The sequence below is a fragment of the Coregonus lavaretus genome (assembly GCF_964263955.1).
Source record: "Coregonus lavaretus genome assembly, chromosome: 28".
Taxonomy (NCBI): domain Eukaryota; kingdom Metazoa; phylum Chordata; class Actinopteri; order Salmoniformes; family Salmonidae; genus Coregonus; species Coregonus lavaretus.
Window position 1 is genome coordinate 1,187,787 of NC_140015.1, and position 14,062 is coordinate 1,201,848.

At 43.9% G+C, this 14,062-nt stretch overlaps 1 protein-coding gene across 1 annotated transcript in view; it reads right to left on the minus strand.

The window, feature by feature from the left end:
• The window catches only part of LOC311104220 (C-Jun-amino-terminal kinase-interacting protein 3-like), a gene marked incomplete at both ends in the record, with an annotated part of 66,626 nt that overhangs the window by 177 nt on the left and 52,387 nt on the right, over positions 1-14,062 (minus strand). The window contains 16 exons of the mRNA XM_084145958.1: positions 208-354; positions 737-913; positions 1,893-1,931; positions 3,331-3,444; positions 3,866-4,037; positions 4,458-4,606; positions 4,798-4,865; positions 4,992-5,072; positions 5,345-5,467; positions 5,753-5,942; positions 7,284-7,475; positions 9,339-9,429; positions 9,551-9,625; positions 9,778-9,942; positions 10,170-10,256; positions 13,338-13,388. Coding sequence (XP_084002084.1) covers positions 208-354; positions 737-913; positions 1,893-1,931; positions 3,331-3,444; positions 3,866-4,037; positions 4,458-4,606; positions 4,798-4,865; positions 4,992-5,072; positions 5,345-5,467; positions 5,753-5,942; positions 7,284-7,475; positions 9,339-9,429; positions 9,551-9,625; positions 9,778-9,942; positions 10,170-10,256; positions 13,338-13,388 — 1,921 coding nt within the window. The remainder of the gene's footprint in view (positions 1-207; positions 355-736; positions 914-1,892; positions 1,932-3,330; positions 3,445-3,865; positions 4,038-4,457; positions 4,607-4,797; positions 4,866-4,991; positions 5,073-5,344; positions 5,468-5,752; positions 5,943-7,283; positions 7,476-9,338; positions 9,430-9,550; positions 9,626-9,777; positions 9,943-10,169; positions 10,257-13,337; positions 13,389-14,062) is intronic.

A 14,062-nucleotide genomic window follows, 5' to 3' on the forward strand; every position in this document is an offset into this window, starting at 1 on the left:
GTCTGTCACCTTTGTACTGAAGTGTTTCTGCACATCCACACATATAAAAGCATTGGATTGGTATTTTAAATCCATAAAGTGAAATGAACAAGGGTAGAGAATCTGGAGACAAGTAGAATTCGATTTGGAATTCAAAAAGAGCACCACATGGACTTGCGTGTATATGGCAGTGTGTGCGTGCATGCGTGAGTGAGTGATTTTCCTCACCGATGCGGAAGTCGATGTAGCCCTCCCCTCCACTCAGCACCAGGACGTTGTGTACACTCTGAGCCTCAGCCTCCGGCTGTGCCGAGGACCCCTGACCCTCTGACGGGCTGTCCAGCACACTACCATTTAGGGTGGCCAACACGTTGCCTGACAGAAAAACAGAAAAACAAAATATTATATATGTATATATATATATATTTTAAACAGGTAATGAGAAACAGATCAGTCACTCAATTGTATTTATAATACCCTTTTTACATCAGCAGTTGTCACATAGTACTAAAGGACCTTACCAATAGATACCCACAAATTAAACACTGTGAACCACTTTTGCATTTTAGTGCCCAGTTGACAACCTGGTCCATCCTCACAGTCCTCAAATACATCAAGTTGAGAGTATTGACAGTAGGTATACTTGTTTAGTTAGTCAATAACTACACATTTGATTTAATGCGTTTAAGGGGATAATAAACTCTATTTACTTTTATTGACTTTATCAAATCAAATCAAATTATGATTACTAACTGACCTGGCACAGAGACAAAGAACTTGACGGCATCTCTGTGTCCATGGAAACAGAGCTGAGCCTGGGCCATGGAGCAGTATGGGATGAAGCTGCCGCTGCTTTTCTCTGGGTTGTCGTCCGCATACACATGAATCACACCCCCAGCCACGCCGCCGGACGACGTTGGAGACACCTTATTGGCTATTGGGATGAGAGTAAAATCAATAGCCAATAAGAACAGCTGACATTTGACAGACCAGCGAATAGGACAAGGACATTGATGCATGAGACCATCCAATCACAATAGCACACACAGAGCAGGCTTGCCAATAAGACCCATCAAATGGGCAGGCTACATCGTTACAGAACATTTAAAATAGAAATGTGTAATATAGAACAGACATCCCTCTGTCATGCAGAATAGGAAACTGTCGGCTGTAACATTTCTACCTGCAATTCTCTGTACGTGGCAACCCACTGAATAAGCCTGTGGTCATCCACTTATGAATTTGCAGATGGTGAAAAATAAGAAATCTGAATACTGAAATAGTAGCAATACTAAAACATGCCATCAACATGCAATAATGACGGGACAAGGCATCCCCAAAACCCCATTACCTAATATATTGACTAAGTCGCTGAAATGATCCACATTCATCACACAAATAGCATACAAATATGACTCACACATATACATACATTAACACCATACTCGACATATATGTGTGCCAATGCATTATATACAGTACTTTACAACACCTGAAGATAGCATGCAGAGTTACACGTGAACAAAAGTGATTTCCCTGAATCAGATCTAGACCACAGGACCACTGTTTCTGTCCCTGTTGCATTTCGGCCCCTAGAACCTCGTCCCCTTTGTGGTCGACAGATCTGAAATGACTGGATAGGTGGCAGGCAGCCTTATGAAAGAACATGTGCTTGTCCTGTTGGAGGGCTATCTAATCCTCTCAGATCTCCACAAGTGCCATATCCTATAACTTACTCCTGTCCAATCACTATATTACTCACACCTATCCAGTCTATCAGATATGTGAACATTAGGGGAATAAGGGTGGATTGAAACTGAACCAGGCCTACGTTGGAGAGCGATAAAGGCGAGATGGAGGTAAGAAGATGTATGTGACATCATCCCTTTGGGACAGAGGGAGTCCTAACTTACCCCTCAGACCTAGGAGCTGTCCCCGATGAAGGACTACCGCTAAGGGAGGGAAGGAGGGAGGAGAGGCGAGAAGGAGGAGTGGAGAGAGTGAGGAGAGAGGGAGGGAGGAGAGGAGAGAGTTGACAAGAGTGACAATCAGGACAGGGAGGACAACTAAAGGGATACCAGCCATAAAATAGATAGAAAAACAAGAGAAGCCATCAAGGAATAAGAGAAGACAGAAAAATAGCCAGACCAATATACACTGAACAAAAATATAAACGTAACATGTAAAGTGTTGGTCCCATGTTTCATGAGGTGAAATAAAAGATCCTAGAAATGTTCCATACGCACAAAAAGCTTATTTCTCTCAAATTTTGTGCACAAATTTGTCTACATCCCTGTTAGTGAGCATTTCTCCTTTGCCAAGATAATCCATCCACCTGACAGGTGTGTCATATCAAGAAGCTAATTAAACAGCATGATCACTACACAGGTGCACCTTGTGCTGGGGACAATACAAACCCACTCTAAAATGAACAGTTTTGTCCCACAACACAATGCCACAGATGTCTCAAGTTTTGAGGGAGCATGCAATTGGCATGCTGACTGCAGGAATGTCCACCATTTAATGTTCATTTCTCTACCATAAGCCACCAACGTCGTTTTAGAGAATTTGGGCGAGCGGTTTGCTGATGTCAACATTGTGAACAGAGTGCCCCGTGGTGGCGGTGGGGTTATGATATAGGCAGGTATAAGCTACGGACAACAAACACAATTGCATTTTATCGCTGGAAATTTAAATGCACAGATATACCGTGACGAGATCCTGAGGCCCATTGTCGTGCCATTCATCCGCCGACATCACCTCATGTTTCAGCATGATAACGCACGGCCCCATGTTGCAAGGATCTGTAGACAATTCCTGGAAGCTGAAAATGCCCCAGTTCTTCCATGGCCTGCATGCTCACCAGACGTGACACATTTAGTATGTTTGGGATGCTCTGAATCGACGTGTACGACAGCGTGTTCCAGTTCCCGTCAATATCCAGCAACTTCGCACAGCCATTGAAGAGGAGTGGGACAATATTCCACAGGCCACAAATCAACAGTCTGATCAACTCTATGAGAAGGAGATGTCTCGCGCTGTATGAGGCAAATAGTGGTCACACCAGATTCTGACCCATGCCCCTACTTTGATTTTTAAGGTATCTGTGACCAACAGATGCATATCTGTATTCCCAGTCATGTGAAATCCATAGATTAGGGCCTAATTAATTTATTTCAATTGACTGATTTCCTTATATGAACTGTAACTCAGTAAAACCTTTGAAATTGTTGCATTTATATTTTTGTTCAGTATAGAAAGGGAAACTAAAATACAGAAGCAGACAAAAACACAGAATAGTGGAATCAAAGAGGTAGGGTTAAAGCGCGTGTGCGCGCCACTCAAACTCACTCTCTGTCAGTGGTATGGAGATGACCACACCATTCCCAGTCCCCACCCACAGGCGGTTTCCACCAATCAGAAGGGCTGTTATTCGCACAAAGGAGAAGCCCAGCTTGCCAGTACCTGTCAATCAGAGCGAGAGAGAGAACACATACATTGGATGCATCTCAATAGACTAAAGTGGGGTCAAATAATATGGTGTCCTATCAATGAGTTGGCCGAAGCTTAGCCTGCTGGTCCCAGATCTGATCTGTTTGGGCTGTCTTGGAAACTCCTATAGTCATTGTCTTGATATGACAACAAACATAGAAATTGGCTATACAACACAAACAGATCTTGGACCACCAGCCTAGCCAGAGCTGGATAGCATGGTTCGGGTCAATTCCATTTCAATTCAGTCAATTCAGGAAGTAAACTGTAATTCCAATTCCACCTCTTTCTCTTAGAGGAAAACTGGAATTGGAATTTTTGTTTACTTTCTGAATTGACTGAATTAAAATGGAAATTGACTCCATTCCTGCTGTTTAGCTTAGGTTCTTCCTACCCAGCATCTTGCTGACGTAGGGTTCGATGTCGACATCCTGTAGGTGCTGGTGTGTGAGGGCATGGTAGAGACGCAGCGTGGAGTCCAGACGGATTGACACCCACACCCCATCCCCGATCCACGCCAGCTGCCTCACCTGGCTCTCCCTGCGAGGGTGGGCGTCAAAGGACTTCTGACGGGGGAGAGTGGGTAGGGGGGTGAAGGGTGGAGAAGGTAGGATTGGTTGATTGATTTACATTGATTTATTTCAGAATATTATCAATGTGGAGCGACATTACATGACCTCTCCCCAACATTGTTTTACATTTGAGTCATTTAGCAGACGCTCTTATCCAGAGTGACTTACAGTTAGTGAGTGCATACATTTTCATACTGGCCCCCCGCGGGAAACGAACCCACAACCCTGGCGTTGCAAGCGCCATGCTCTACCAACTGAGCTACATAACTGCAGATAGACTCAAGACTGTGTTAGCCCACTGTGCTAATGTCTTGACATTGTGTCTGGGAGCTAACGTGAGTCTCCAGGTCTCAGAAAAGGTTACTTTGCAACTTCCTCTACTATACAAACAGTCCCTCCCCTCCTGTGACCCACCTCTATCTGCATGCTCTTGGGCTGGATGACGTGGATCTTGTTCTTGTAGCCACACCACACCTTGTCATGGACCATGGCCATGCAGCGGATAGAGTGGTGCGGTCTACCCAGGTCCATCAGGTGGTAGTTAGACAGGTCCCACTGCCCACCTGGAGATACAGAGATACACCACACACACATAAACAAATGATGTAAAGCTTTAAATCATGATTAGAAAAAGTACATTTGCTATGTTGCTCTCATGGAATGTCATTTTTTGAGCACAACAAACAGTTAATGGTTAAGGCTCATAAGTGAGAGCTCAGAAGAACTAGGTAGGTTAGGGTTAAGTTTACGTTACCCTCAGATCTGTGGAAGATAGCCAGTGTCCCGTCTGCCAGAGCCACCAGCACACGACCCTTCACATGCCTGAAACAGAGACAATCAAGCCAACGTTATACAAAGCAACATGCACCCATTTACTACAACATCAATCAAGGACTGGTAAAAATGGCCATTCTAAAAGCAGACAGTGGTCAGTAGTGGGGGACTTACACTAGACTGAGCACAGAGTCCTTCAGTTTGATGGAGTGGAGACACTTCTTCCAGTTGGCCACGGCCGAATGGACGTAAAGCCTAGAGAAAGGATGTTACGGTTAGGTAGGACATAGATAGAGACAGGGTTTTATGGGTTAGGGTTATGGGTTATGGGTTGGGAGACATATGCAGGCAAAACTGTTTGGCGAAAAAATCATTATGATGTTTTTTGTGACATCGTGGTCAAGAGTTGTAAAATGATTTTTTTTCACCTTTTTAGAAAACCAGAAAACAACCAGAAAACAACATCACTATGATGTCCCGTATTACATTCCCGCCGCTAGCTAGGTATTTAGTGTTTAGTTACCCACCAGCCATTTTGTGCTCCCAGCCACATGGTGGGGGCGACGCTGGTGCCAGCTTTGGGGTCGTCGCTTCCATCCTCCGTCTCCTGGGGTGGGGAGTTAGACTCCTCTTTCGACTGGCCTGCACACCTGACAGGGGACACAAACAGAGACTTGTCTTGAAGTCCACTAGAGACTACCACAGTCCACACGGTGGCAAATCCAACTACTGTAGCATGTCGTCAGAAATTTTGAGAGATGACTAAACGATTTAAATAGTAGAGGTTAGACTAAATCTAAATCAAATCAAACTTTAGTGCATGTAAATACACCTTCTTTCAAAGTTTCAATGACAACCTTTCAAAAATGTACTGGCAATATTCCCTCTCTTTACAACTACTAGCAATTAAAATCTGGTCAAATCGTGTGTCTTACCGGTCGTATTGGCCAGCATCAACCACTGGAGGCTGGGGGTCTGTGAAGACGTGCTCCATGAAGGGCCCTGGAGGTCCCAAGGTGTCGTCTGTCTCGTTGGCGGCCGGCTCAGCCACCTCTGTAGCCTCTGTGGCCTCCTCTGCTGACTGGGCTGGGTGCAGCTTCCCACTGAGTGGTGGAGCCATGGGGGCTGAGGCGACAGGGACACAGGGAGAGACATTATACCCTATATACTACTATAACTATACCAACTATACCTATTAACTAGAGATGGGCACTAATATGGAAAGTCCCTATCGATATCAGTTGAAATTTGTTTTATTTACTATCGATATCATATTGGAATTTTAAAAACATGTGAAGGCCTATTAACTATACTTATAACTCTTCAACTGACTGGGCTGGGTGCAGCTTCCCACTGACAGGGGCTGGGGGGGGGGACAGGGTCACAGGGAGAGACATTTCAGCACTTGGTGTCAACTTTGAAAGTGCCACAATTAAAGCCTATATTTTTTCATTGCAAGCTTGATGATACATACACAGTGTAATGTACAGTGTCTTCAGAAAGTATTCACACCCCTTTGTTAAGGCAAGCCTAAATATGTTCATGAGTAACTTGCTTAACAAGTCACACAATAAGTTGCATGGACTCACTCTGTGTGCAATAATAGTGTATAACATGATTTTTTTATGACTACCTCATCTCCCCACACATACAATTACAATCTGTGAGGTCCCTCAGTCGAGCATTGAATCTCAAACACAGATTCAATCACAAAGACCAGGGAGGTTTTCCAAAGCACCTATTGGTAGATTTAAAAAAATTAAATAAAAAGCAGACATTGAATATCCCTTTGAACATGGTGAAGTTATTAATTAAAATACACCCAGTCACTACAAAGGCGTCCTTCCTAACTCAGTTGCCGGAGAGGAAGGAAACCGCTCAGGGATTTCACCATGAAGCCAATGTAAGTCGCTCTGGATAAGAGCGTCTACTAAATTATGTAAATGTCACTTTAAAACAGTTAGAGTTTAATGGCAATGATAGGAGAAAACTGAGGATGGATCAACCACATTGTCGTTACTCCAGAATACTAACCTAATTGACAGAGGAAAAATAAGTAAGCCTGTACAGCAGGGATCATCAACTAGATTCAGCCGTGGGCCGATTTTTTCTTGAGTGGATGGTCAGGGGGCCGGAACATAATTATGAATAATTTGTAGACTGCAAATTGACCGCAAAAAACCCAAACAGATATCGCTGATAAAGGATCTTCTACAAAGTATTGACCCATGGGTGTGAATACTTATGTAAATGAGATATTTCTGTATTTCATTTTCAATTAATTTGCTAACATTTCTAAAAACATGTTTTCACTTTGTCATTATGGGTTATTGTGTGTAGATGGGTGAGAACAAAAATCTATTTAATCCTTTTTGAATTCAGGCTGTAACACAACAAAATGTGGAATAAGTCAAGGGATATGAATACTTTCTGAAGGCACTGTAGATAAATATCTGAGTTTCTCACCTTGTCCCCGGTCCAGTATGGGTGTGTCGGTGCGCGAGGAGCAGTTGCTGCGGACCACGCTACAGTTGGTGGCACAGCCCACCAGGGTGATGCCTGCTAGCATGCCCTCCACCCCGCCTGTCTCCTCACCACCACCACCCTCCCCAGAGTCCAGCACGATCTCACCCGCCGGGTAGTCACTCTCACTGGCCGCTGCAGACAGACACACAGAAACGCACACATAGACACGCACATATGCAAACACAGAAAAACACAAACGTTAGAGGTGATTCTAGTTCAGTAGATGTGGAATTACAGTGCATTCGGAAAGTATTCAGACCCTTTCCGTTTTTCCATATTTTGTTACGCTAGAGCCTTATTCACACAATACCACATAATGACAAAGCGAAAACAGAAATACCTTATTTACATAAGTATTCAGACCCTTTGCTATGAGCTTTGAAATTGAGCTCAGGTGCATCCTGTTTCCATTGATCATCCTTGAGATGTTTCTACAACTTGATTGGAGTCCACCTGTTGTAAATTCAATTGATTGGACATGATTTGGAAAGGCACACACCTGTCTATGTAAGGTCCCACAGTTGACAGTGCATGTCAGAGCAGAAAACAAGCCATGAGGTCGAAGGAATTGTCCTTAGAGTTCAGAGACAGGATTGTGTCGAGGCACAGATCTGGGGAAGGGTACCAAAACATTTCTGCAGCATTGAAGGTTCCCACGAACACAGTGGCCTCCATCATTCTTAAATGGAAGAAGTTTGGAACCACCAAGACTTTTCCTAGAGCTGGCCGCCCGGCCAAACTGAGCAATCGGGGGAGAAGGGCCTTGGTCAGGGAGGTGACCAAGAACCTGATGGTCACTATGACAGAGCTTCAGAGTTCCTCTGTGGAGAAATAACTCTCAGACCATGAGAAACAAGATTATCTGGTCTGATGAAACCAAGATTGAACTCTTTGGCCTGAATGTGTGGAGGAAACCTGGCACCATCCCTACGGTGATGCATGGTGGTGGCAGCATCATGCGGTGTGAATGTTTTTTAGCGGCAGGGACTGGGACTAGTTAGGCTCGAGGGAAAGATGAACGGAGCAAAGTACAGAGAGATCCTTGATGAAAACCTGCTCCAGAGCGCCCAGGACCTCAGACTGGAACGAAGGTTCACCTTCCAACAGGACAACGACCCTAAGCACACAGCCAAAACAACGCAGGAGTGGCTTCAGGACAAGTTTCTGAATGTCCTTGGGTGGCCCAGCCAGAGCCCGGACTTGAACCCGATCAAACATCTCTGGAGAGACCTGAAAAAAGCTGTGCAGCGACGCTACCCATCCAACCTGACAGAGCTTGAGAGGACCTGCAGAGAAGAATGGGAGAAACTCCCCAAATACAGGTGTGCCAAGCTTGTAGCGTCATACCCACGAAGACTCGAGGCTGTAATTGCTGCCAAAGGTGCTTCAACAAAGTACTGAGTAAAGGGTCTGAAAACGTGTGTAAAAATGTCTAATGTCTAAAAACCTGTTTTTGCTTTGTCATTATGGAGTAATGTGTGTAGATTGATGAGGGACAAAAACTATTTAATCAATTTTAGAATAAGGCTGTAATGTAACAAAATGTGGAAAAGTCAAGTGCTCTGAATACATTCCGAATATTATGTTGATTTGATCTGAATACTATGATCATGTTATGGTAGTAGATTTGGTTCAGGTGGAGAGTGCTATATGGTCGTGTTGCATTAATAGATAGGGTGTAGGATAGGTGGTCGTTAGTCATGTTATTATAGCAGTAGATTACTAAGTGGTCAAATTGCAGTAGATTTGGTCCAGATGGTGAGTGCTACTGTATGTGGTCATGTTGTGGTAGTAGATCTGGTTGTGTTATTATGGTAGTAGGGTGCTAAATTGTCAAGTTGCGGTAGACCTGGCACGCTGGAGATGCAGAGAACGTGGGGTCTGGGTGGTCAGTAACTGTGTTATGGTAGTTGAATACTATGGTCATGTTGCGGTAGATTTGATCCAGGTGGGGAATGCTACTTTATGTGGTCGTGTTATGGTTTGACCGCTAACCTGGCACGCTGGAGATGCAGAGCACGTGGGCATTGCAGACGTAGAACTGGTCGACCAACGAGCCGGGCTGGTTGGCATCAATGATGACCACCTTGATGATGATAATGATAATAATGTTTTTTCATTATTTTTCAAATTGTACAAACGGCAGCAACAAGCTGAAATACAACTTACAATGAAATTATTAGATTCAAAAAAGTATTATTTAACACCTTGCTGGCCGAGTGGGTACTGGTCAGGATCCAGACTCTGCTGCTCATAGTGTCTGTTTCATGGAGCTCCTTAGACTGGGGGAAGGAAAGGGGGAGGGACAGAGAAAGGAGGGAGAGGTGGGGGAGAGAAACGGAAGAAGTGGCAATAAGTATATTTTCAAACTAAAACAAATAGCTAAATTAACTAACAAACCATATAGATCAAGAGATAGAAATCCAGACAGTACCTGTCTCTTCTCTGGTGAGCTGTGGCTGCTCTTGCCGTCTCCTCCCTCTCCCTCCTCTATGGCTAGAGGATTCTTAACCCCGTTGCCGGGGGCAGCCTTTACTATCATCACTTCCTGAGTGCACGTCTTCCATCCCGTCAGGTCCACGCCCGCCGCACACCACAACTACACAGAGTTTGTTTACACACATCGTTAACATTGGAGTAAAACAACTTTTTGGTTATGATTTATAAGCATTTGAAGCATTTATAAGTAATACTCTTCAAGAATCAATGGGTATATATATATATATATATATATATATATAATGAATTAACATGACGATTGATTGAACAGCGGTAAATATTGCAGATTGTGGCTTTAACCAAGTACATCTTTGTTTGTTTGTTTACCTTCCTGTTGGGGTCCTTCTCCACTAGGGGGCGACAGTAGACAGGAACAGGGACATTCTTCATGCGGATGTCCTCCTTCTCATTGGCCTGGGAGAAGACAGACAGACAAAGCCTCCAATCACAAAACTGCTCCAAGACCTCCAATTGAAGTCCCACTACCACTCAATTCAATCAAACCCACATTGCTGTATTCATATAGCCGTATAACCACACTTTTGACATTTCTGATGTCTCTTGGGGAAGAGGTTTGAGGTTGGAGGTAGGTTGATTTAGCAGAGGGACAGTGTCAGCAAGTTGTGGGGTGTCTGTTAACATGACTGAGGGACAGGGGCATTGTGTCAATAACTTATGTCAGATTGTGTGGTGTCTGTTGATGTGTGTCTCCTTGGGGACAGGGTTTTGGGGTTAGAGGGAGGTGTTGTGTCAGACTGTGTGGCATCTGTTGATGTGTGTTGGGTTAGAGGTAAGTGTCATGTGTATTGTGGGGACAGAGCTTTTGGGTTTTAGGTAGATATTCTATCAGTAGGTTGAGTGGCGTCTGTTCACATGCATGAGGGACAGGGTCATTGCGTCAGTTAGCTGTATCAGACTGTGTGGTGTCTGTTGATGTGTGTCTTGGGACAAGGCTTAAGGGGCTGAAAGACGTACTCCAGCTATTCTTTTACTTTTCCTGCTGAAAAACAATATCCCTAGTCTTAATACAGTAATATACATTTTTACATTTTAGTCATTTAGCAGACGCTCTTATCCAGAGCGACTTACAGTTAGTGAGTGCATACCCCCCGTGGGAATCGAACCCACAACCCTGGCGTTGCAAACGCCATGCTCTACCAACTGAGCTACATCCCTGCCGGCCATTCCCTCCCCTACCCTGGACGACGCTGGGCCAATTGTACGCCGCCCCATGGGTCTCCCAGTCGCGGCCGGCTACGACAGAGCCTGGATTCGGACCAGGATCTCTAGTGGCACAGCTAGTACTGCGATGCAGTGCCTTAGACCACACACTTAAGGTAACAAAAATATGTTTTGAGCAAAAAAAAGGGCAAACTTCATGTAGTGGGCCATTTAAGAAGTTGGTCTGATTTGTATTTGTATTTGTATTTATTAAGGATCCCTGCCAAGGCAGCAGCTACTCTTCCTTGGGTCCTGCAACATTAAAGCAGTTATATACAATTTAAAATATTACATGACATTATATTTCATAACACTTAACCCAATACATTTAGTGTGTTCCCTCAGGCCACTACTCCACTATAACATATTTACAATACAACATCCATGTGTACGTGTGTGTAGAGTGAGTATGTGTGTATGTGCCTGTGTGTGTGTCTCTTCACAGTCCCCGCTGTTCCACAAGGTGTATTTTTACCTGTTTTTTTTAAAATCTGATTCTACTGCTTGCATCAGTTACCTGATATGGAATAGAGTTCCATGTAGTCATGGCTCTATGTAGTACTGTGCGCCTCCCATAGTCTGTTCTGGACTTGGGGACTGTGAAGAGACCTCTGGTGGCATGTCTTGTGGGGTATGCATGGGTGTCCGAGCTGTGTGCCAGTATTCCAAAAGACAGCTCTCTACATTCAGCTCGTCGTCAACACCTCTCACAAAAACAAGCAGTGATGAAGTCAATCTCTCTTCCACTCTGAGCCAGGAGAGACTGACATGCATGTCATCAATGTTAGCTCTCCGTGTACTTTTAAAGGGCCAGCCGTGCTGCCCTGTTCTGAGCCAACTGCAATTTTCCCAAGTCCCTCTTTGTGGCACCTGACCACACTACTGAACAGTAGTCTAGGTGCGACAAAACTAGGGCCTGTAGGACCTGCCTTGTTGATAGTGTTGTTAAGAAGGCAGAGCAGCGCTTAATTATGGACATACTTCTCCCCATTTTAGCTACTGTTGTATCAATATGCTTTGACCATGACAGGCTACAATCCAGGGTTACTCCTAGCAGTTTAGTCACCTCAACTCGCTCAATTTCCACATTATTCATTACGAGATGTAGTTGAGGTTTAGGGTTTAGTGAATGATTTGACCCAAATACAATGGAAATATTCAGGACTAACTTATTCCTTGCCACCCATTCCAAAACTAATTGCAACTCTTTCTTAAGTGTTGCAGTTATTTCAGTTGCTGTAGTAGCTGATGTGTATAGTGTTGAGTCAACCGCATACATAGACACACTGGCCATACTCAAAGCCAGTGGCATGTCGTTTGTAAAGATGGAAAAAAGCAAGGGGCCTAGACAGCTGCCCTGGGGAATTCCTGATTCTTCCTGGATTATGTTTGAGAGGCTTCCATTAAAGAACACCCTCTGTGTTCTGTTAGACAAGTAACTCTTTATCCACATTATAGCAGGGGGTGTAAAGCCATAACACATATGTTTTTCCAGCAGCAGACTATGATCGATAATGTCAAAAGCCGCACTGAAGTCTAACAAAACAGCCCCCACAATCTTTTTATCATCAAGTTCTCTCAGCCAATCATTTGTGTAAGTGCTGTGCTTGTTGAATGTCCTTTTCTATAAGCATGATGGTGCCCTCTGATGTCACCGGCCTCCCTCTTGCTTGCGGGAACAATAAACTTCCGCCGTACCTAACGTCATTAATAAACTTTAGATGTACGAATGACCAAACCCTGTCTCAGGGATGGCTAACTATTGAGATCCCTTCAGTCTCCACAGAGCTGGTTAAATCTGCATTTGGTTTCTTTGCACCCCATATATGGAACAATCTACAGAGCTCCCTGCAACTAGATGTACTGGTGCCTCTCGGGCAGTTCAAATAGTTGATTGTGGGGACCTCTATGCTGAGGAATGTGATTGTTTCGCTTGAGTATGTTTTGTAATTTTGTATTTGTATTATGTTGTATTTATAAATTGTGTATATGCAGGGCTCCCTTGTATGAGAGACCTACATCTCAATGGGACTCCTGCTAAAAAATAAAGGTGAAATAAAAATAGAGAACAAAAGAGGAAAGCCCCCCCCCCACTTGTGCCATGTCATGAGGATACCTGGACCACTGATAAATAAGGTGAAAAGGAGACTGTGACTTTAACAGTAGGTGTTGTGTCAGACTGTGGTGTCTGTTGATGTGTCTTGTGACGGGTCTTTGGGGTAACTAAGAGCGGCTCATGCTAGGTTAGGGAGGGACTCTGTGGGTGTAACTTACCTGTTGTTTCTTCAGCGGGCCTTCCAGTGCACTGTCCAGCTGAGCACCAGTCTATGGGAGAAATAGAGTAAGAGAGACCACCCTATATGCTGTATTGTGAGTGCTACATGGATGGCATTTTTATTTATATAGATATTTTTTAATTTAGGGGGTAGATCAGCTTTAATATTGCAGATAGATTGTAGCTTCCATCAATGTAATTGTCTGCATCATTTCCAATCCCCCATATATACAGTGGGGAGAACAAGTATTTGATACACTGCCGATTTTGCAGGTTTTCCTACTTACAAAGCATGTAGAGGTCTGTAATTTTTTATCATAGGTACACTTCAATTGTGAGAGACGGAATCTAAAACAAAAATTCAGAAAATCACATTGTATGATTTTTAAGTAATTAATTTGCATTTTATTGCATGACATAAGTATTTGATCACCTACCAACCAGTAATAATTCCGGCTCTCACAGACCTGTTAGTTTTTCTTTAAGAAGCCCTCCTGTTCTCCACTCATTACCTGTATTAACTGCACCTGTTTGAACTCGTTACCTGTATAAAAGACACCTGTCCACACACTCAATCAAACAGACTCCAACCTCTCCACAATGGCCAAGACCAGAGAGCTGTGTAAGGACATCAGGGATAAAATTGTAGACCTGCACAAGGCTGGGATGGGCTACAGGACAATAGGCAAGCGGCTTGGTGAGAAGGTGCAATTATTAGAAAATG